The 23,482-nt window shown below is 40.7% G+C and overlaps 1 protein-coding gene, 1 non-coding gene and 1 pseudogene across 5 annotated transcripts in view; 1 reads left to right on the forward strand and 2 right to left on the reverse strand.

Annotated features, from left to right (window-relative positions):
- The window catches only part of LOC139762872 (uncharacterized), a 77,695-nt gene that overhangs the window by 32,564 nt on the left and 21,649 nt on the right, over positions 1 to 23,482 (reverse strand). For 2 of the 4 annotated variants that reach the window (XM_071688103.1, XM_071688100.1), the window contains exon 2: positions 392 to 487. The exons of 1 other annotated variant lie outside the window; for it this stretch is intronic. In XM_071688103.1, coding sequence (XP_071544204.1) covers positions 392 to 466 — 75 coding nt within the window. In that variant the 5' untranslated portion in view covers positions 467 to 487. Of the gene's footprint in view, positions 1 to 391; positions 488 to 3,742; positions 3,878 to 23,482 lie in introns of those variants that run through there. One more of the 4 variants, XM_071688101.1, reaches the window with a different exon arrangement.
- On the forward strand, positions 4,006 to 12,383 carry LOC139762874 (uncharacterized; annotated as a pseudogene).
- TRNAD-GUC (transfer RNA aspartic acid (anticodon GUC)) lies at positions 16,913 to 16,984 on the reverse strand. Its single transcript has one exon. It is a non-coding gene; the product is annotated as a tRNA-Asp (tRNA).

Below are 23,482 nucleotides of genomic sequence, written 5' to 3' on the forward strand. Positions count from 1 at the left end.
TCTCTTGAACATTCTCTACAATATAACAACCTCTTAAATCTATACGTCTGCATTAACCATGTCCTCTGTCATTCCATTCCACCCATCCCCCGTTCTTATACTACAAAAATATTTCTTTACATCTCTTTGAAAATGTTTCTACCTAATTTCATCTTATGTCCTCTGGTTGCTCCAGTTGTAAAGGCTTTATATCCCTAATTCAGGTCAAAGCTAATTTCAGTTGTCCCCTTTGTTTAACCCATTATTCATCTACAAATTCTTTCCCAACTTACAGAACATCACAAATTCCACTTTCCCCAACTTACAGAACATCACAAATTCTACTTTCCCATCTTACAGAACATCACAAATTCCACTTTCAGTCATTTATGTATAAAATAAGGGTCATAACCTTTCCTTTAATGTTCGTGGATTTTTCTGCTACCTTCCTCCTCCTTTCATGTGCTCTGGAGGGGCGTTCATTCATCCCGCCCAGAATTTCTAATACCTAAGGAACATGAAGCAATGACCTATATTACACACTGGTTACCACAACCTGAAATTCTACTATAAGCAGCATAATCGTATATATAAAAAGAAAATGTCAAAATATAGATATCTTCAAGGTATATACAGTACACTAGTGCATAAGATTTGGGATACATATTAGCCAAGAATCAAAGTGACTCAGGTGCAGACAAAATGAGGCTGGGAACCAACTGTATGGCTTTCTACTCAAATCACTATTAAATTCTAATACAGGGACGAAATGCAATCAATGGGCTAAACCAATACATACTGAGCGATTAAGGGAAACCGTGGAAAGGTCTATGGGGCCTGGCTGTGGATAGGGAGCTCTGATTTCAGTACATTATACACAAAAGCAAGCAGTGGTTGTGAGAATGAATCCATTTGTTCATCTGGTCCCAGTGCTACATCATTACATGTGCAATGCAAAATGGCAAACATGTCTATCTATCTATTTCTGAGGCCCATTCCCTCCAGAATGGGTTTCTAGGTCCTCACATGTCCCTCTTGCATACACCATTTCATGCATTCTTCCACCATTTCTCTCCCTCCAGTGCTCTTCCAATCTACTTTCCCAAGTCACAGATGGCCTTCTTCTCACACCAACCCCTACAGTTGTCCTAACATACATTCTCCTTGTGAACTCCCATTCCTCCATACTTTACGCATGCTCATACCACATGCTCCTCTTAAACAGCTCAATTCCACAGCCTGGATTCGTGATCTATGTGGCTAAACCCCGTGCCTAAGGATGCACTACATAAAGTAGCAGGGAAATGATAGACTCCCTTTACAGAGAGAAGGTCTTTGACAAAAGCGTACCCCTAATGATAGTAATGTTTTACGTTAATCATAGGTTTGAATCCAGCTTGCAGCACTCAGTCCACAGTCAACCCAGGGTTAGTTCAATAAAATGTGTACCTGGCTCAGGCTTTGGGAGGAAGGGGTATTATGTTATTTCCTGTGTGGTGGGGTAGCGACAGGAATGGATGAAGGCAAACAAGTTTGAATACATACATGTGCATATATGTATGTCTGTGAATGTACATGTATATGTTGATATGTATATGTGTGTGTATGGGCATTTATGTGTACGTATGTATATATGAGTGGATGGGCCATTCTTCGTCTGTTTCCTGGCGCTACCTCACCGACATGGGAAACAGCAATCAAGTATTATAATAATAATAATAATAATAATAATAATAATAATAATAATAATAATAATAATAATTGTATATGTACAGAGCATCAGATTAGGGAGGAGCAGTGTGGTTTCAGGAGTGGTAGAGGATGTGTGGATCAGATGTTTGCTTTCAAGAATGCATGTGAGAAATACTTAGAAAAGCAAATGGATATGTATGTAGTATTTATGGATCTGGAGAAGGCATATGATAGAGTTGACAGAGATGCTCTGTGGAAGGTATTAAGAATATATGGTGTGGGAGGCAAGTTACCACAAGCAGTGAACATTTTTTTTATCAAGGATGTAAGGCATGTGTACGTGTAGGAAGGGACGAGATTGATTGGTTCCAAGTGAAAGTCAGTTTGCGGCAGGGGTATGTGATGTCTCCTTGGTTGTTTAATTTGTTTGTGAATGGGGTGGTTAGGGGGGTAAACGCGTAGAGGGGCGAAGTATGCAGTCTGTTGGGGATGAGAGAGCTTGGGAAGTGAGTCAGTTGTTGTTCCTGTGGGTCTATTGGATATATTGTATATCTATCTCTATACTTATTTGCCTTAAGTCTGCATGTTAGTATAGCCAAGTATATCCACACAAGAGTAGGAATGATCTCTCAATCGTTTGCATACAAAGGTTGATGAAAACATACTTAAAAAAAAAAAAAAGATTTTCTATCAAATATGAATATGGAACACATCTGACCTCCCCCGTGCAAGCAGGGCCGTGCTCTGAACTTGTTGACCCCTAGTGCAAGCAAGGTTGTGCTCTGAACTTTGACACCTCCAGTGCAAGCAAGGTCATAGTCTGAACTTTGACACCTCCAGTGCAAGCAAGGTCGTACTCTGAACTCTGACACCCCCAGTGCAAGCAGGGTCGAACTCTGAACTTTGACACCCCCAGTGCAAGCAGGGTCGTACTCTGAACTTTGACACCTCCAGTGCAAGCAGGGTTGTACTCTGAACTTTGACATCCCCAGTGCAAGCAAGGTCGTACTCTGAACTTTGACACCCCAAGTGCAAGCAAGGTCGTACTCTGAGCTTTGACACCTCCAGTGCAAGCAAGGTCGTGCTCTAAACTTTTTTACCCCCCCCCAGTGCAAGCAGGGCTGTGCTCTGAACTTTGACACCCATAGTGCAAGTAAGGTCGTGCTCTGAACTTTTTGACCCCCTAGTGCAAGCAGGTCTGTGCTCTGAACTTTTTGACCCCAATTGCAAGCAGGGCCGTGCTCTGAACTTTTTGACCCCCAGTGCAAGCAAGGTCATGCTCTGAACTTTTTGATATCCCCAGTGCAAACAGGGCCGTGCTCTGAACTTTAACTTCCCAGTGCAAGCAAGGTCGTGCTCTGAACTTTGACCCCTTAGTGCAAGTAGGGCAGTACTCTGAACTCACTTTGACCCCCCCAGTGCAAGCAAGGTCGTGCTCTGAACTTTGACCCCTTAGTGCAAGTAGGGCAGTACTCTGAACTCACTTTGACCCCCCAGTGCAAGCAAGGTCGTGCTCTGAACTTTTTTACCCCCCAGTGCAAACAAGTTTTTACCCCCCAGTGCAAGCAGGGCCGTACTCTGAACTTTAACCCCCCCCCCCAGTACAGGGGCGTGCAGAAACCATCTAAGCATGGCCATACACTGGGGTCAAATGCTGTGCACGGCCCTGCACCACTTAAAATGCTGTGCACGGCTTTGCACGGGTCGGGTGCTTTGTGCACGGCCATACATAAGTCAAATGTTGTGCACACTCTTAAATTTAGGTCAGGTGGCCTATGCACGGCCATACTCTAGGGTCAAATGCTGTGCACGGCCATACACTGACCAAATACTGTGCACAGCCGTACACAAGGGCCAAACACTATGTGCACGGCACTAAATTGGGGTCATATGCTGTGCACGGCCCTAAAGTGGGTGATTGCAATAACATTAAAGAGTCTAAAAAGGAAAAGGTGATTGCAATAACGTTAGAAAAAGACTAAACAGAACGGAATAAGTGATTGCGTGATTTCAATTTGCGTCCATTATTGTACGCTTGGCGTACAAGGATAGCAATACAGCACACAAAAACCTGCTTCATGTTAGCGGGATATGAAATGAGCAATCAATCCTGGATTTAAAACTCTGCGTACAAATGGAGGAATTATCACTAACATTCATTTATCATTTTTAATCGAGGAATTATTATTATCATTTATCAATTTAATTGAAGAAAATCCGTTAAGTAAATCCCGCTAACCCTGACGCTTAACGTAGCGCAAAACAAACACGATTTCTACTTCCTCTAACAAATACATATTAAAAATAACGTTTCTGCTTTCAATCGAGTAGTTTGAACATTCCCAAAATCACTCAGTGATAGTTCTCCCATTAACATATCCTCAAATATACGATATAACCGACTTAATTCCAGAGACATATCCTGTTTAGCGGCGCTGTAATATACCCTAGTAAATCCAGTAGGGCGTCTAAGCCTAGTTCAAACATGTGGCATACTGGCGCATCCGGATCAATTCCTTATTACACTAACATTCTTTGAGGTAATGTGGATCTTACTGCAATAAACTAACAATTACGTCATCATTTATCACTGCTAATTGAAGATTAAATCACCGTTTCTACAATGGCAGAGGGGAGTAGGGTAGGAGGGAGGTGGTTATATGAGTATGACTGAGGCCATCATACTTGATAGACTCGTCCCGCATATCATTAATTATGCTAATTAGATTCATTTTGAGGTGGAAGATGATAGATCAAATACGCCAGCCGAGCGGTATTGGCATAGCTTGCAACTGCATAGCCATACAGGAGAGGAGGTCAAGATAAGTCTAAGGTCATTGTACACCAACTGCTTGAGCTAACAAGCACATTTTTTTCTAATTGCTCCTATTTGATTTTGAACGATAGTTAACCTTTCGTATTAAGTCCGCATGTTTCCCTTGAAAGACATAACCCTCACACCCAATTTAGTCTTGCTGAGATTAACTGGTAAAGAGACATTAAAATTTCTCTCGTGTCTGAACTTGATCCACTTACTATAAGTGACTTTGAAAGGCACTGAGGAGGTTCCGTATATTGAACTAACCAGTAAATGATCATAAGGGAAAAAAATGTAATGAGAGCTATGAAGATCAGGGAAAACATGGGTTCAGTGAAACATCTTAACACTATTGGTTGGTTTCAATTAATTTCCTGTTCAAGATAATCCGAGTTCCTCTTCGTTGAGCTTTTCAAAAATTGGTGATTATTAATTCTGTGCTATGGGGAAAAGTTTCAAACTCTCATTACCTCATCGTTTAACCTTGTGTATATGTCCCGGTTATTATTCCTATTCATGTATAAACACACACCCATTTTATCAACAGACTGGTACAGGAGAATATGTCAGTTTTAAAGTCATCGAACAATTCGTCAAGGCTTGCTCAATGTATTTCCAATGCTTTGGATAATATTCATACTTTTTGACTGTTATGACCTCTGACATCTGTCAGACTGTCCTATAATTTTACTGCTTTCAACCCATAGGATTCCTTTCTTGTGGGGTCTCCCTAAACAACAAAGTCCACCAAATTCTGCCAGAATACAAGAGGATTGTAATAAGGTATGGGTGAACACACATTTTCAGAAGCAACGGAGATGTGAAACAATGGTATTTATAAGTTAGGCATCGGTGGCAGGTGGCAATTATGCAGATTTAATGAACATCAAGTACTGCCTGGCTTATTGCTATCTTAGTAATATACTCCTATCATTAGTTTGTTATTTCTTAGATGTTTTACATTTCTTATATGGTATTCATTCGTAAGAGAGATATAAACACACCCATTTTTAAGAAATACTAAGAAGCATGGCATCATGTCATAGGAAGATCAAAGTAACAAATTCATAAAAAAAATACATATGGAATAGAAATATGTAAAATGTTGATGTAAACAAATTTCATTGGTTGAGTGACCTCCTCCAGGTGTATTTCAACGATTATACTGCAAATCTCTCAAACTATTATGAAGATTTTAAAACTTAGGAATACCACTTTTTTGTTGTACAGATAGTCACCTCTGGATAAAGTTGAAGACTGTATCCTCTTATTCCTATATCATCTATATAGCTGGACTGTGCTACACACATCTATGTCATATTGATTATGAATCATTTTGTGTAACTATTATATCTGCTGCCCTTAGTGGTATATAAAAATCATCATAATCTAAAAAAACCTGTCTCGTCTTTCCAGCTAGCCAAAATTTACTTTATATTCTATGGTATTTGAAGAGAAAAATAAATTATGCTCGTCTTTGCTAGGAAGCTTAGGTGTATGTATACCAATGTTCCTCATATTTTGCTAATTAACCCAGTATTTCATCTAATCTTCATGGCCCTTCCCACTAAGATATATTAATTGTAAAGTGCTGCATATTTGTGTGTGAACTTAATTCCAGTTACCCATGTGTACTTTACAACAAAATGAAAAGATAGCAACCATTACAAAGCTGGCTCACTCCACTACCATCACTACCTCTCCAGGTCACAAAGTGGTAGCACCTCTCCGGTCACAAGTTATCTGTCACACTCTACCACTGTTATAGTTGCCCTACAAAGATGATAAAAGTAGAAATATAATAGTAAAAGATTTTTAGAGAAGAATTAAGAACCTTTAGACCTCATTTATATTTCATTCAGATTGTCAGTGCTTATCATGCATGTTGTAAATGGTATTGTTGCACGTACAGCACGCAGTAATTCACTCAAACTGATATTGCGTAATATACTATGGTATAGTTGCAATGCACAATTATTATTCAAGAAAACTGACAACATTATCTTCAAAATCTATGTGTATTATACAGAACGTCATTGGTAAATACCCCTGAAGTAACTAGTATAACTGCATGTACGAGAGACTTTGGTTATGTTTATACAGCAGTAATTTGCCATATTACTACTGGTTCACTGATATGTGAGGACTTTAATGATTTTTAGCCTCTGAATTAATAATTCTTTAAAGTGAGACACATTACATTTCTGAAAGGTGCACAATCTATCATTTTACTTCCTACAGCCAGATACCTTTAATGTTAAAGATAATTTTTTTCATTTTAAAAATAATTTCATTTGGTCATTAGAGATGAATATATATACAGTACTGAAGTTAAGACATCATTTATGATTGATCAGGATTGAATTACAACATTAAATCTTCGAAAATGTCTAATACAATTATGTTTTTCTCCAGACTGCACTACTACTGATCAGCTGACCATCTCTGAAATCTTGTGCGAGACCCTTCAACGACAGACAGAATAACAGATGAACATCTTCAAGAAAGGAAATTAAAGAACACATCTTCAGAATCATAAATACCACACCAAAGAGATGACTAAGTAAATGAATTGTGGGAGGAGATAAAATTTGATTGATGTAGTCCAAAAAGATGACTGTACTGTTTTCAAATGTGGAATAGAAATAAGAATAAACCTGTTGATTTGTTGTGACCCATGTGGATATGATGAAGGAAAATCTTCATTTTTAAAATCTATAACCGACAACGAAACTCTCTACAGCAATGGATAACCAAAATTCCAAACACATGAACTCTAACAAAATCTCAGAACATAGGATAAAAAATACGGGGCAAGACTATGTATGTCTACCAGCAATAGACAAAACATCTACACTTTACCTGAAAAATGTGGACCAAATTGCACATAACCATAACAATTTTATGAAAAGGAACAATAACCATCTGGCTGAAGCATCAATCGGGAGACAACGTCTTTCATCAGCTAGGTTCCCCACAACAAATGATCAGAAGCATTGTAATCAAAATGTAGCTGTCCATCCTTCTCATACAGTTAAGAAGAATGATTGCCCGGTTGGTACATCAAGCAAGAGAGAGCATATTCCCTTAGATATCAACAAAATGCTTTCTAAAACATCTGACAAAGAATCTTTTTATTGTTATACATGTGAATCTACTGTGACAGAAAAAGATATCTTTCAGCACCTGTTTTTTGGTCCATTGCAATGTGCAAATTGTTCTGTACGTATTGGGTCTTGCAACAAATTTACCAAGAAGTACCACTCACAGGACAAATGCAGGACCATTGCAGGTCCTCACATTTATACAGACTGGATAAAATCCTCTATATCATTTATAAAATACTGCATACGTAAAGACCTTACAGTGAAGAGGCATATCAAAAACATGACGGACCCTATCTCTACATATGAAGTCAAATATGCCACTGCCCATTACTTCAAAAAGATTCAAGTCTTAAAGGCACATAATCCTTGGAAATTAGCTTTCAAGAAATGCAAATTTTCCAAAAAAATTGAGAGGTCATTTACAGATAATGATATTCAGCAAGCAGAATCTGGTATAAAGCACACTGCCAGCAATAACAAATTTAGAAAACAGGATAGTAAGCATCTTGATCAGCAGTCTAAATCTGCTTGCAACTCTTTAACTCATAAGCAAGAAAACAAACGAGTGAACCCAGATGACACTCCCTCTGGAGTAAATAACAATACAAAGGTGAGCTTATCTACAAAATGTGTGAAGCCAAGTCACTGCAATAAAACAAGAGGGCATATTAGTAAGGTAAATTCAACTCCCAGAAACTCAAATTGGATTCAGCATGCTGATCAGGACTCTAAATCTGTTAGCAAATCTTTCACTCAGGTAAGGAAAATGGACCGAAAGTATCAGTAAATGAAAATCCACTTACTGCATCTAGTAACTTAAGGAAAACAAAGAAACCTAAGGGACAAGTGAAAAATAAACAATGGAATGGGCCTGACATTCCACAACAAGCAAAGGTGGCAGGTGATCAATGTTTGGTAGTGCACTCTTCGAAAAATAAGTGCCCTAAGAAATGTCCCAAATGTCACTGTACTCTTTCTATCTCTACACTAACTTTTGACTGCTCTACATTCATCATGAAGATTGTATGTTTAAATTGTGCCTTTCCAGTATATATAATGCCAGATAGGAAGACAAAATTAACATTTCAAAAAAGATTGTTAGGTTCAAATGTTTAAATGCAACGACGGAAAAATACTAGAACAGCATTCAAGTTAAACAATATGAAAGTAATCTGCAATTTGTTCAAACACAACGTAGGGCTAAAACTAGATTACGTTTCTGAGAGTTGATGATCATACCTTCAGTACAAAAAGATGATAAAGAAGGTCTAAGAGAAAAGCAATTAATTTATGATGGTACTAGAATTTAGAAGGCTGAGTTACATGGAAAGGTTTGAGGCCTTAGATTTACCTGCCAAGGATATGAATGATAGGAAACTAGGTCACAATCTTTATGTATTCAAACCGACATAATATAGGCAGGGAAGAGCTTTTTGAAAGACTATAACCAAAGGTCACAACACAAAAATAAAGAAGAGGTTTATTTTAAAGGATGTAAAGAAGTACTTTTGTAATATGAGTACTGGATGAATATAATAAACAATGTTAATATAGTATCATACATAGTATCATACATAAGTTCAAAAAGATATATGATGATGGATATGGGGTCTCACAAGTGCAAAACACTCTACCAGGACATGGTGTAAAAAGGTAACTTTTTTCTATTGGAAATAAGGCAAGTTTTATGTTCAAAGTCTCTGCACATTTTCAATTCGTTCAAAGTCTCTGCACATTTTCAATTCCTGACTAAATTGCCACTTTGCAATGTGTGAAATCTTAGGATTGTGCAATAAGAAATATGAATGTGTGAAAAGAACAGAAAAATTATATTTTTGGAGGGCTAATATGTTGTAGAGGATCAATGCAAGACTACAAACTGGACAAAAATTTAAAAGAAGTGAAAATTATATGCTTTGAAGGTTAATACCATAATGGAGACTTTGTGTAAGATTACAAAAGGAACACTGAAAAAAGTGAAAGAAGACATCAGCAGTAGCTTCATCATGAGAAATCAAGACTGCTTCATGTACCTAATGTAATTGTTTTTATTCTGTACATGTAATTATCAATGAAGGTGAAAATAAGAGCCATAAAAATGGGTCATTTGCATAGTATAGTCATAATTACAAGGATGGACAGGATGAAGATGTGAGAAGGGTCGTGTAGTGTAATGATGTCAGTAAAAAGGTTGGCATGGCAAAGCAAACGGCATGAAGGACATCATAAGTCAAGAAAGTATAACGTTTTACAGAAAAAGGTACACAAAGGAGAGTAAATAAGAGAGAAGAGTACTTACTTATGAATACTTGTGATGTGATTTTGCCAAAAAGGTAGGGTCATCATGTAGCACTCACTGCAAGTCATGCTTCGCCAATAATATTTGTCAATCCAAGGTTCATCCGAAACTGACCTTACCCATAAAGAAAGTTTCCTTTCAAATGTTTCTGTACTTCTTTGCATTTTTCTCTATCTTCATAATATTACACTGAATAATCTTATGAGCTATTTTGACAGACTCACATATTTTTGCTCGATATCTGTTTTGTAGATTTCCAGTTTTTTTTTTTTTTTTTTAATTTCCACGACATTATTCTTGATGACTTCATTTTGCTGCCAGAGATGAATCACCATGTATCCATCCCTTCTTTTTCATAAGCTTTAAGAGTTCATGGTCTTTCAACTACTTCTTGGTAGTTCATATGTTCCAGACCCTTCATTCCTGCTTGTAAAATGTTTCTGAATGCTCTTTACCTTGATTATACCCATATCTTTGTCTGGTGACCACATGGCATAGTAGTATTCAGTTTTTATCACAGGCTTTCAGTCTTGCAGTGTGCAAGTCCTCATTATTATTCCACATACTATGTGAATACTGAGAGTGCTGTACTTTTTCCTCGATGTGCTTCTCGGACCCTAATCAAGAATCTTATATACCATAACTCCTAGATCTTTGATGTTTTCTACTCTTTCCATGTCTTTCCTGTGTTAGATATTTTGTGGTATGTTGTCAACATACTGTTAATCATTCCCTGACATGTTTACTCAACTTTCCTTTCACTTAATTCCAATAGGTTCCTTTCTGTACAGGTGTAAATATCATTAAAGTCTTTTGCCAGTTTTCCTTTAACTTCTGATAGTACCATTTCACTAATGCATCAATGGCAGACCCTCTGGGTATTCTTTATTTTACCTCTCTGTTCAATGCCTGAAATCAGTATTACATACAGTATTGGAGCTGATACAATTCCTTGACATACAGACATACTGTACCAAGAAATTTGATTAAGGTTTGGTTACTAACAAGGAATGACTGGACATGATGAAAGCATTTCACTCATGGAAATGGTCTGAATGGAGATCTTTGTCTCAACAAATGAATGAAAATGGTGTTTAAAGAGAGACCTTGGTCTCAACTGATGAATTAACATGTGTTTACACTGAAGAAGTAAGGAGTGTAGTTGTATGAATGTTTAATGTGTTACATGAGACGTGTGAAAATGATGTAAAAACACAGGTGAGGAAAGACTGAGTGGTGCAGCAGAGGCTATGTACCTGATCCATTCCAGTGGAATGTGCAATGGGAATAGAATGATTGGATATATAGTTACATAATCTGAAAATATCTACTTTTGAATAAGATATAAGGTTTAATAGGGGATCTCCTCAAAGAGAATGTGTGTACTACTTTTCTTAATGGTAGTTTTGTAAGTTCTGCAATTTTGGAGCACCCTAATAATTATAAGAGCCTGCATGTCCTATTCCAACATACCATAATATAGTACATGATGCATCTCTGAGTTAGGGAAGCAGTAATCTGGGTACAGTAAAACATGTTTTGAGCCTAACATGCAATTTCTATCTATGTCTTTTTTTAATGTCTCTGATTTCCTAATTTTCAGTTTCAAAACACCACAATTCATCTGTGCAATAACATAAACATGTTGGCTTAACTATATCCTCTACTCTACCTGGAAATCCAACATAATCAACATCAGAAAATCTGCTTCCTCAAATCTACATATTTTATATAGATGCCAAATCTTTTTTTTTTCCTAAGAGCAGCTATTTCGCATAACTTTCTCCAAGACTGTTTACCATTTTCCACATTTGCAAGGAAGTGCCAGGAACAGATGAAGGAACAAAACTCCTTAGCTCAAATCCACTCTCTAGCTGTTATACAGAATGCACTGTAACCAGAACCTTAGAGGTTATATAAAGCCAATGTGAAATATTTCTACTGCCTGCATATTTGGGTTAGCTTCTGTTCCTCATCTTTATTGGTCAAGTTGGAATCAAAAGCCTTCCCTTTCATTGATTCTACAGGATTACTTCTTTCCAACCATCCCTTTCTGTCTCCAACGATGCTGCCCCACCCCCATCACCAACGTTTGAACCCATTTGCTCTTTTGTCTGTTCTGACAGTACGTTGTTTTGTTTCTTCTTATAGGGTATATAAATTATGTTGGAGTAGTTTGGGTTATAATTCTTCATGTACATGATGCTGTAACTGAATCTCAGAGAATGTAAATGTTGATCACAGTAATATATTGTTTCTCTGTAGAGGTTAATGCCTTCACAATAAGGTTCAATACACATCATATGTTTGTTTTTCAATAACATGTTATTTATATTCATAATCAATATATATTTTTTATTACAAATAGTAAAAAAAAATCATAGGTCATACCTTTTCCATATGATTATAGTTCTGAAAATACATTGTACTTGAGATTGTATCTTTTCTTGAATAATCATAATGCTCAAAATAAAGATATTACATATAATTTTATTATCATACAGCCCCAGAACCCCTTTTATGGAGCTCCTGCTGTTTATACGCTGCAATAAAATCAGTAGCAGAAACATGACTCTTTTGACGTGCTATCTCACGTGCACACAGGGGGAGGGGGGTGTCATTTCATGTGTGGTGGGGTGGCGATGGGAATGAATAAAGGCAGCAAGTATAAATTATGTACATGTGTATATATGTATGTGTGTATATATGTATATGTATTTGTTTTTCTAAGTATTTCTCACATACATTCTTCAAAGCAAACACCTGATCCACACATCCTCTACCACTTCTGAAACCACACTGCTCTTCCCCAATCTGATGCTCTGTACATGCCTTCACCCTCTCAATCAATACCCTCCCATATAATTTCCCTGTAATACTCAACAAATTTATACCAGTGTAATTTGAACACTCACCTTTATCCCATTTGCCTTTATACAATGGCACTATGCATGCATTCCGCCAATCCTTAGGCACTTCACCATGAACCATACATACACTGAATATCCTCACCAACTAGTCAACAACACAAGTCACCCCCTTTTTAATAAATTCCACTGCAATGCCATCCAAACCCACCGCCTTGCCGGCTTTCATCTTCTGCACATATTTCACGGTTGTCCCATGTGCCACATCGCTCCAACTCGCTCTTTCCCATGCATGTCATGCACCACCTGCATATTCATGCCCTCAAATTATGTTTCATTCTATCCTCCCAATTACTTCTTAGTTTCCTGTTTCTCTTTGTTCCCTCCAATTTTAAAAAGAACACCCTGTAAATCAGTCTCTTCAATCATGCCCTCCAAATGTCAAATTATTTCAATACATATTCTAAAGCTCTCTTTTTCATACTCTTCTTTCATACTCCCACCTCTCTTTCTTACCCTACCATTTTATGATCAGCCCTCCTCACACCATATGTAAATACATATAAAAATGTAATTCCTATGCATAATGTACAGAAGAAACTAAAGTCTATGACACTAAGGGATATTTTTAGTTTTATAATCATGTGACATCTTGCATTCCCGACAACACAAGGGTGGTCTTCCTGAGTGCCTATGACCTGGCCCCAGTGAGTCAGGAGTGAGTGAGACAGACTCACACGGGCCAGTCTTCTGCTGACCACCACACTCGCCACATGTGACAGCACCACACCCCCATTATAAGTGATTCGTTATGCTCGAACTGGATTATAACCCACAGTGCGTGTGTGTGCTCAACAAGCAGTGAACAAGATAAGTGAACCCAAGTATTAAACCTGTCTAATTATATAACTGTTTAGTGAAGGATACAAATGTGCTGAACTGCCAGTTAAGAACGAAATGCGCTGACTAATTCAGGAATTAGCGAGGCTCGTAGTGTTGAAATGGAGGACCTTAAGACGTATGTGAATATGTCATCCATTACGTTCTCCCTCCTGGCTTTTAAAAGTATCCCCGGAAACACTTACACTTATCACTTATATATCCTGGGAACACTTACATTTATCACTTACATATCCTGGGAACACATTTATCACATATATCATGGGAACACTTACATTTATCACTTACATATCCTGGACACACTTACATTTATCACTTATACATATATATATATATATCATGGAAACACTTACATTTATCACTTAAATACCTGAGTACACTTACATTTATCTCTTATATATCCTGGAAACTTACATTTATCACTTGCTTCTTCTTTTGCACTCTTGATGCATTTGTTCAAAGAGTTCAATCATCACCAATGAACAGCCATCATTCCATTGTGAACAATACAATTTTGCATACAACAATTCCCTTCAGGAATTTCAGCCATACCATCGCTTTATGTGACCTGTTATGATCCTGAGTTCGCTTTAATAACCCCACAGTGACCTGGCTCTCCCCTGTTATTGTCTTTAAATAAGTGTATTTCGTTATTCGATTAATATAAATAAGGTAAATTTGAATTGTGGGCAGTGTGATCCAGGACCATGTATATAGCATGTCAGACATGGTGTGTGTGTGTGTGACTGTGTGTGTCCAGGTGTAAGTGTCCAGGGGTATGGTCCATGAGTACAGTCCCCTGGAATGGTTCAGGGGAGATGGTCCATGGGTACGATCCCCTGGAACGGCCCAGGGGAGATGGTCCACAGGAACGGTCCCCTGGAACGGTTCAGGGGAGTGGTCCGATGGAACAGCCCACGGGAGATGGTCCATAGGAACAGTCCAGGGGTGATGTTCCCCTGGAACGGTCCAGGAAAGATGGTCCATGGGTACGGTCCACAGAAACAGTCCAAGGGATGGTCCACACGAACGATCCAGGGGAATGGTCTATAAGGAACGGAACATGACAAATCTAAGTATACATATCTAACTTCATACCACACTCCCGGGTTGTACCGTCGTGCTCAAGGGTCGTACCGTCGTGCTCATGGGTCGTACCGTTGTGCTCAAGTGTCGTACCGTCGTGCTCAAGGGTCGCACCGTTGTGCTCAAGGGTCGTATAGTCGTGCTCAAGGGTCGTACCGTCGTGCTCAAGTGTCGTCCCGTCGTGCGCAAGGTCGTCCCGTCGTGCTCAAGGGTCGTACCGTCGTGTTTAAGGGTCGTATACCGTCGCGCTCAAGGGTCGTACCGTCGTGCTCAAGTGTCCTGCCGTCGTGCTCAAGGATCGCACCGTCGTGCTCAAGTGTCGTATCGTCGTGCTCAAGGATCGTACCGTCGTGCTCAAGGGTCGTATCATCGTGCTCAAGGGTCGTATACCGTCGTGCTCAAGGGTCGTACGGTAGTGTTCAAGGGTCCTATGCCGTCGTGCTCATGGGTCGTACCGTCGTGTTCAAGGGTCGTATAACGTCGTGCTCAAGGGTCGTATACCGTCGTGCTCAAGGGTCGTATACCGTCGTGCTCAAGGGTCGTACCGTCGTGTTCAAGGGTCGTATACCGTCGTGTTCAAAGGTCGTATACCGTCGTGTTCAAGGGTCGTATACCGCCGTGTTCAAGGGTCGTATACCGTCGTGTTCAAGGGTCGTACCGTCGTGTTCAAGAGTCGTATACCGTCGTGCTCAAGGGTCGTATACCGTCGTGCTCAAGGGTCGTATACCGTCGTGTTCAAGGGTCGTATACCGCCGTGTTCAAGGGTCGTATACCGTCGTGTTCAAGGGTCGTATACCGTCGTGTTCAAGGTCGTATACCGTCGTGTTCAAAGGTCGTATACCGTCGTGTTCAAGGGTCGTATACCGTCGTGTTCAAGGGTCGTATACCGTCGTGTTCAAGGGTCGTATACCGTCGTGTTCAAGGGTCGTATACCGTCGTGTTCAAAGGTCGTATACCGTCGTGTTCAAGGGTCGTATACCGCCGTGTTCAAGGGTCGTATACCGTCGTGTTCAAGGGTCGTATACCGTCGTGTTCAAGGGTCGTATACCGTCGTGTTCAAAGGTCGTATACCGTCGTGCTCAAGGGTCGTACCGTCGTGTTCAACAGTCGCATACCGTCGTGTTCAAGGGTCGTATACCGTCGTGTTCAAGGGTCGTATACCGTCGTGTTCAAGGGTCGTATACCGTCGTGTTCAATGGTCGTACACCGTCGTGTTCAAGGGTCGTATACCGTCGTGCTCAAGGGTCGTATACCGTCGTGTTCAAGGGTCGTATACCGTCGTGTTCAACTCAGGATCTGAACTTTAATCGCGTGATTTATCTGATTCTCCCACTGAGTAACGCACCCACTGCAGGTCGAAGGAGTGGGTGTTGTGACGGTACAAAATTGGTGTCAGTAGTGGGTGTGTTGTAACAGTCGTCACCCCTAACATACAATCTTGGTGACCATTTTCTAATTCCAAATAAAAGAGAAAACTGAGCGTATTTTAGGGCATCCTTAACAAATATGACCCAAAACTCTATCTATAACTATTTATCTTCCTTAACGTCAAATAATTTATTCATAAAGTTCTTAAGTTGTTCTGTAACTTATTTTTACGACATGACAATAATCGTATACGTAGCTACAATGAAAATACTTCAAAAACCTCAGGACTGTAAAATATATCATCAGTAATTAGAAATATCTATGTTAATTACGTTCACAAGAAATACAAAGGACCAGATAATACCCTACAATTAACCCCCTAAGTCATCGAGGCCACAAATGATTCAATCCTTCACTAATTAACATTCCCATTTCCCCGTAAGGCCATCTACACATCATAAAAACTGAATTCAAATAAAAAATCTAAATTTAAATTTAAAAATCTAATGAAAACGAGATCATTGGGGGGGGGGGGGGGGTGGTTACAGAAAACGAAGCCTCCCATTTCCCGGTAGCGCCATCTACACGTCATTAAAAACTGAATTCTGAAAGAAAATTAAATCTAAATTTAAGAATCTAATGAAAACGAGATCATTCAGGGAGGGTTAGAGAAAACGAAGCCTCCAATTTCCCGGTAGCGCCATCTACACGTCATTAAAAACTGAATTCTGAAAGAAAATTAATCTAAATAAGAATCTAATGAACGAATCATTCAGGAGGTTAGAGAAAACGAAGCTTCCCCGGCGGGGAATCGAACCCCGGTCTCCCGCGTGACAGGCGGGGATACTTACCACTATACTACCGAGGACCCGTCGACAACACAGGATTTCATTCCAATCCATTTAAATAAAAATCATTTATCTAAATAATAGTAATGCTGGTGAATTAACACATTCATTTATCTTAAATCCTCAATTTCCATTAACTTTATATATTATATATAATATATATATATATATATATTATATATATATATATATATTTCATATATTGCCATTTCCGCGATAGCGAGTAGCGTTAAGAAAGAGATGGGCCTTTGAGGAATACTTCTCCTGGCCCCCTTCTTGTTCTCTTTGAAATAAAAGAAAAATATATATATATATATATATATATATATATATATATTTATATTATATATATATATATATTATTTTGCTTATTTATTTGCTTTGTCGCTGTCTCCCGCGTTTGCGAGGTAGCGCAAGGAAACAGACGAAAGAAATGGCCCAACCCGTCCACATACACATGTATATACATACACGTCCACACACGCAAATATACATACCTATACATCTCAATGTACACATATATACACACACACAGACACACACATATATACCCATGCACACAATTCATACTGTCTGCCTTTATTCATTCCCATCGCCACCTCGCCACACATGGAATAACATCCCCCTCCCCCCTCATGTGTGCGAGGTAGCGCTAGGAAAAGACAACAAAGGCCACATTCGTTCACACTCAGTCTCTAGCTGTCATGTAATAATGCCCGAAACCGCAGCTCCCTTTCCACATCCAGGCCCCACAGAACTTTCCATGGTTTACCCCAGACGCTTCACATGCCCTGATTCAATCCACTGACAGCACGTCAACCCCGGTATACCACATCGATCCAATGCACTCTATTCCTTGCCCGCCTTTCACCCTCCTGCATGTTCAGGCCCCGATCACACAAAATCTTTTTCACTCCATCTTTCCACCTCCAATTTGGTCTCCCACTTCTCCTCGTTCCCTCCACCTCCGACACATATATCCTCTTGGTCAATCTTTCCTCACTCATTCTCTCCATGTGCCCAAACCATTTCAAAACACCCTCTTCTGCTCTCTCAACCACGCTCTTTTTATTTCCACACATCTCTCTTACCCTTACATTACTTACTCGATCAAACCACCTTACACCACACATTGTCCTCAAACATCTCATTTCCAGCACATCCACCCTCCTGCGCACAACTCTATCCATAGCCCACGCCTCGCAACCATACAACATTGTTGGAACCACTATTCCTTCAAACATACCCATTTTTGTTTTCCGAGATAATGTTCTCGACTTCCACACATTCTTCAAGGCTCCCAGAATTTTCGCCACCTCCTCCACCCTATGATTCACTTCCGCTTCCATGGTTCCATCCGCTGCCAGATCCACTCCCAGATATCTAAAACATTTCACTTCCTCCAGTTTTTCTCCATTCAAACTTACCTCCCAATTGACTTGACCCTCAACCCTACTGTACCTAATAACCTTGCTCTTATTCACATTTACTCTTAACTTTCTTCTTTCACACACTTTACCAAACTCAGTCACCAGCTTCTGCAGTTTCTCAAATGAATCAGCCACCAGCGCTGTATCATCAGCGAACAACAACTGACTCACTTCCCAAGCTCTCTCATCCACAACAGACTGCATACTTGCCCCTCTTTCCAAAACTCTTGCATTCGCCTCCCTAACAACCCCATCCATAAACAAATTAAACAACCATGGAGATATCCAAAACCCCTTTCGCAAACCTACATTCACTGAGAACCAATCACTTTCCTCTCTTCCTACACGTACACATGCCTTACATCCTCGATAAAAACTTTTTCACTGCTTCTAACAACTTGCCTCCCACACCATATATTCTTAATACCTTCCACAGAGCATCTCTATCAACTCTATTATATGCCTTCTCCAGATCCATAAATGCTACATACAAAACCATTTGCTTTTCTAAGTATTTCTCACATATATTCTTCTAAGCAAACACCTGATCCACACATCCTCTACCACTTCTGAAACCACACTGCTCTTCCCCAATCTGATGCTCTGTACATGCCTTCACCCTCTCAATCAATACCCTCCCATATAATTTACCAGGAATACTCAACAAACTTATACCTCTGTACTTTGAGCACTCACTCTTATCCCCTTTGCCTTTGTACAATGGCACTATGCAAGCATTCCGTCAATCCTCAGGCACATCACCATGAGTCATACATACATCAAATAACCTTATCAACCAATCAACAATACAGTCATCCCCCTTTTTAATAATTTCCACTGCAATACCATCCAAACCTGCTGTCTTGCCGGCTTTCATCTTCCGCAAAGCTTTTACTACCTCTTCTCTGTTTACCAAATCATTTTCCCTATCCTCTCACTTTGCACACCACCTGGACCAAAACACCCTATATCTGCCACTCTATCATCAAACACATTCAACAAACCTTCAAAATACTCGCTCTATCTCCTTCTCACATCACTACTACTTGTTATCACCTCCCCATCACGCCCCTTCACTGAAGTTCCCATTTGATCCCTTGTCTTACGCACTCTATTTACCTCCTTCCAAAACATCTTTTAAATCTCCCTAAAATTTAATGATACTCTCTCACCCCAACTCTCATTTGCCCTCTTTTCCACCTCTTGCACCTTTCTCTTGACCTCCAGCCTTTTTTCTTTTATACATCTCCCACTCATTTGCATTATTTCCCTGCAAAATTCTTCCAAATGCCTCTCTCTTCTCTTTCACTAATAATCTTACTTCTTCATCCCACCACTCACGACCCTTTCTAATCAACCAACCTCCCACGCTTCTCATGCCACAAGCATCTTTTGCGCAAGCCATGACTGCTTCCCTAAATACATCCCATTCCTCCCCCACTCTCCTTACCTCCTTTGTTCTCACCTTTTCCATTCTGTACTCAGTCTCTCCTGGTACTTCCTCACATAAGGCTCCTTCCCAAGCTCACTTACTCTCACCACTCTCTTCACCCTAACATTCTCTCTTCTTTTCTGAAAACCTCTACAAATCTTCACCTTCGCCTCCACAAGATAATGATCAGACATCCCTCCAGTTGCACCTCTCAGCACATTAACATCCAAAAGTCTCTCTTTTGCGCGCCTATCAATTAACACGTAATCCAATAACGCTCTCTAGTCATCTCTCCTACTTACATACGTATACCTATGTATATCTCTCTTTTTAAACCAGGTGTTCCCAATCATCAGTCCTTTTCCAGCACACATAAATCTACAAGCTTTTCACCATTTCCATTTACAACACTGAACACTCCATGTATACCAATTATTCCCTTAACTGCCACATTACTCACCTTTGCATTCAAATCACCCATCACTATAACCCGGTCTTGTGCATCAAAACCACTAACACACTCATTCAGCTGCTCCCAAAACACTTGCCTCTCGTGATCTTTCTTCTCATGCCCAGGTGCATATGCACCAATAATCACCCATCTCTCTCCATCAACTTTCAGTTTTACCCATATCAATCTAGACTTTACTTTCTTGCACTCTATCACATACTCCCACAACTCCTGTTTCAGGAGTAGTGCTACTCCTTCCCTTGCTCTTGTCCTCTCACTAACCCCTGACTTTACTCCTAAGACATTCCCAAACCACTCTTCCCCTTTACCCTTGAGCTTCGTTTCACTCAGAGCCAAAACATCCAGGTTCCTTTCCTCAAACATACGACCTATCTCTCCTTTTTTCTCATCTTGGTTACATCCACACATATTTAGACACCCTAATCTGAGCCTTCGAGGAGGATGAGCACTCCCCGCGTGACTCCTTCTTCTGTTTCCCCTTTTAGAAAGTTAAAATACCAGGAGGGAAGTGTTTCTAGCCCCCCGCTCCCGTCCCCTCTAGTCGCCTTCTACGACACGTGAGGAATGCGAGGGAAGTATTCTTTCTCCCCGGTATATATATATATATATATATATATTAATAATAATAATTTGTATAGTAATTCCCGGTACATATACACAATCATTATTAGGGTAATGACCGGTATATATACAAAGTGATGAAATGTGTATTACTTAAATCACAATTGTATAAAAAAAAATATACATTTCTCTTCATCTTATCGAGCATTACTCTAGTTCTCTCTCTTTCCCTCTTTTAAGCTGGAGCGCCGGTGCGCGCGCGCGACCCCGTCTTTTACTCTTAGTTGACCTTGGGGTAACGAAAGCATTTGACCCCGGGGTCAAGTGCGTCTCAGAGTTTTGTTCCCTCCACTGAGGAAACCACGGAGGCAGTGGTCCCATTTACCCCCTAGTGGAAGTTCCCTGAGGCGCCTCCACTGTGAGACATAAGCTGCATCCACTCTATGAAGTTCCTGAGCCCTCATGTGTAGACCAATCAAGGCTGCATCCACTCCTAGTGGAAGTCCCACTGAGGCGCCTCCACTGTGGATAATGACCAATCAAGGCTGTATCCACTCCTAGTGGAAGTCCCACTGAGGCGCCCCACTGTGGATAATGACCAATAGCTTATCCACTCTAGAAGTCCTGAGGCGCCCAGTGGTATACCTAAAGTTGCGAGTCGTCTAACGCAGACAATATACATCCCAACTATTGTCATCTACTTCGTCAACACATCCTGCAGCTAAACTCCAATTGGTATTCAATAGTCATTAAGAACACTATATGGAGTTCCTAGAACCACTGTGTGGCTGATTGGATGAGCTAGGGACAACGCTGGTGACTGCAGTTGGAAAAAATTACTTCCTACCCGGAGATACGACTTGACGTAACTGGTAGTTATGCTTTCAACAGCAGTTATGACGACCGTCGGTCAGTTACAACAGCATTTCAACCGAACTGGCGAAGTGGGCCTTCTAATCCCCTTCATCGCCAGGGGGGAAAACGTAAGAAAAAGAAATAAAACCTGGCGTGCAGCACGACGCGTCACAAGGAGAGGGTGGCTACGACGCATGCGCCATCTTCGAACGTAACGAATTGGACCGGAGGGTCGGAACACGCTAGCCAGTCGGGCCAGAGCCGTCGTGCGTGTTGGACGTGTGGCGCACCCTCGCTCCTTCACCACACGCCACTTTGTCGTTACGCCAATTGGCGTCGTCCCCCGTCAACTATGTGGTGGTGGCGGCTGGTGATTGGCTACATTTTGCTGCTGCCTCTCTCACTGGTTGCCATGACGACCACCACCAGTTCGCCTAGTGAGTATAGGGTCGTTTTTCTCCTGTTAAGTGGTCGTTTGGTAGTTACCAACAGATTGTCCTCGGCTGTTAAGTGGTCATTTGGTAGTTACCAATAGATTGTCCTCGGCTGTTAAGTGGTCGTTTGGTAGTTACCAATAGATTGTCCTCGGCTGCTAAGTGGTCGTTTGGTAGTTACCAACAGATTGTCCTCGGCTGTTAAGTGGTCGTTTGGTAGTTACCAATAGATTGTCCTCGGCTGTTAAGTGGTCGTTTGGTAGTTACCAATAGATTGTCCTCGGCTGTTAAGTGGTCGTTTGGTAGTTACCAATAGATTGTCCTCGGCTGTTAAGTGGTCGTTTGGTAGTTACCAATAGATTGTCCTCGGCTGTTAAGTGGTCGTTTGGTAGTTACCAATAGATTGTCCTCGGCTGTTAAGTGGTCGTTTGGTAGTTACCAATAGATTGTCCTCGGCTGTTAAGTGGTCGTTTGGTAGTTAGTTAGTATATGTTTAGCCCTGCGCTCCAATCAGGAGCAGGGGACGTAAAACTGATGAAAATCCCAGCTGGCTGTATTTACCCCCCGACACACACCCCCATATACTACATCCTTCTCCATATCACCCCTTATATAAGGGGTTTAAACCCCCTTAAACGCGACGGCGCAACCCCTGGACTACGAGGGAACCACGTCAATTGTATACCTAAGGATCGTACCGTCGTACATCAAGGATCGTACCGTCGTACATCAAGGATCGTACCGTCGTACATCAAGGATCGTACCGTCGTGGCTCCGAAATCGCACCGTCGTACTCAAGAGATCGTACCGTCGTACTTCAAGGATCGTACCGTCGTACTCAAGGATCGTACCGTTGTAGCACAGAAATCGTACCGTCGTACTCAAGGATCGTACCGTCGTACTCAAGAGATCGTACCGTCGTACTCAAGGATCGTACCGTCGTAGCACAGAAATCGTACTGTCGTACTCGAGATCGTACCGTCGTACTCGAGATCGTACCGTCGTACTTCAAGGATCGTACCGTCGTACCAAGGATCGTACCGTTGTAGCACAGAAATCGTACTGTCGTACTCAAGGATCGTACCGTCGTAGCACAGAAATCGTACTGTCGTACTCAAGAGATTGTACCGTCGTACTCAAGGATCGTACCGTCGTAGCACAGAAATCGTACTGTCGTACTCAAGAGATCGTACCGTCGTACTCAAGGATCGTACCGTCGTAGAACAGAAATCGTACTGTCGTACTCAAGATGTACGTCGTACTCAGGATCGTACCGTCGTACTTCCAGGATCGTACCGTCGTACTTCCAGGATCGTACCGTCGTACTTCAGGAT

The sequence above is a fragment of the Panulirus ornatus genome, chromosome 45 (genome assembly GCF_036320965.1).
Source record: "Panulirus ornatus isolate Po-2019 chromosome 45, ASM3632096v1, whole genome shotgun sequence".
Taxonomy (NCBI): domain Eukaryota; kingdom Metazoa; phylum Arthropoda; class Malacostraca; order Decapoda; family Palinuridae; genus Panulirus; species Panulirus ornatus.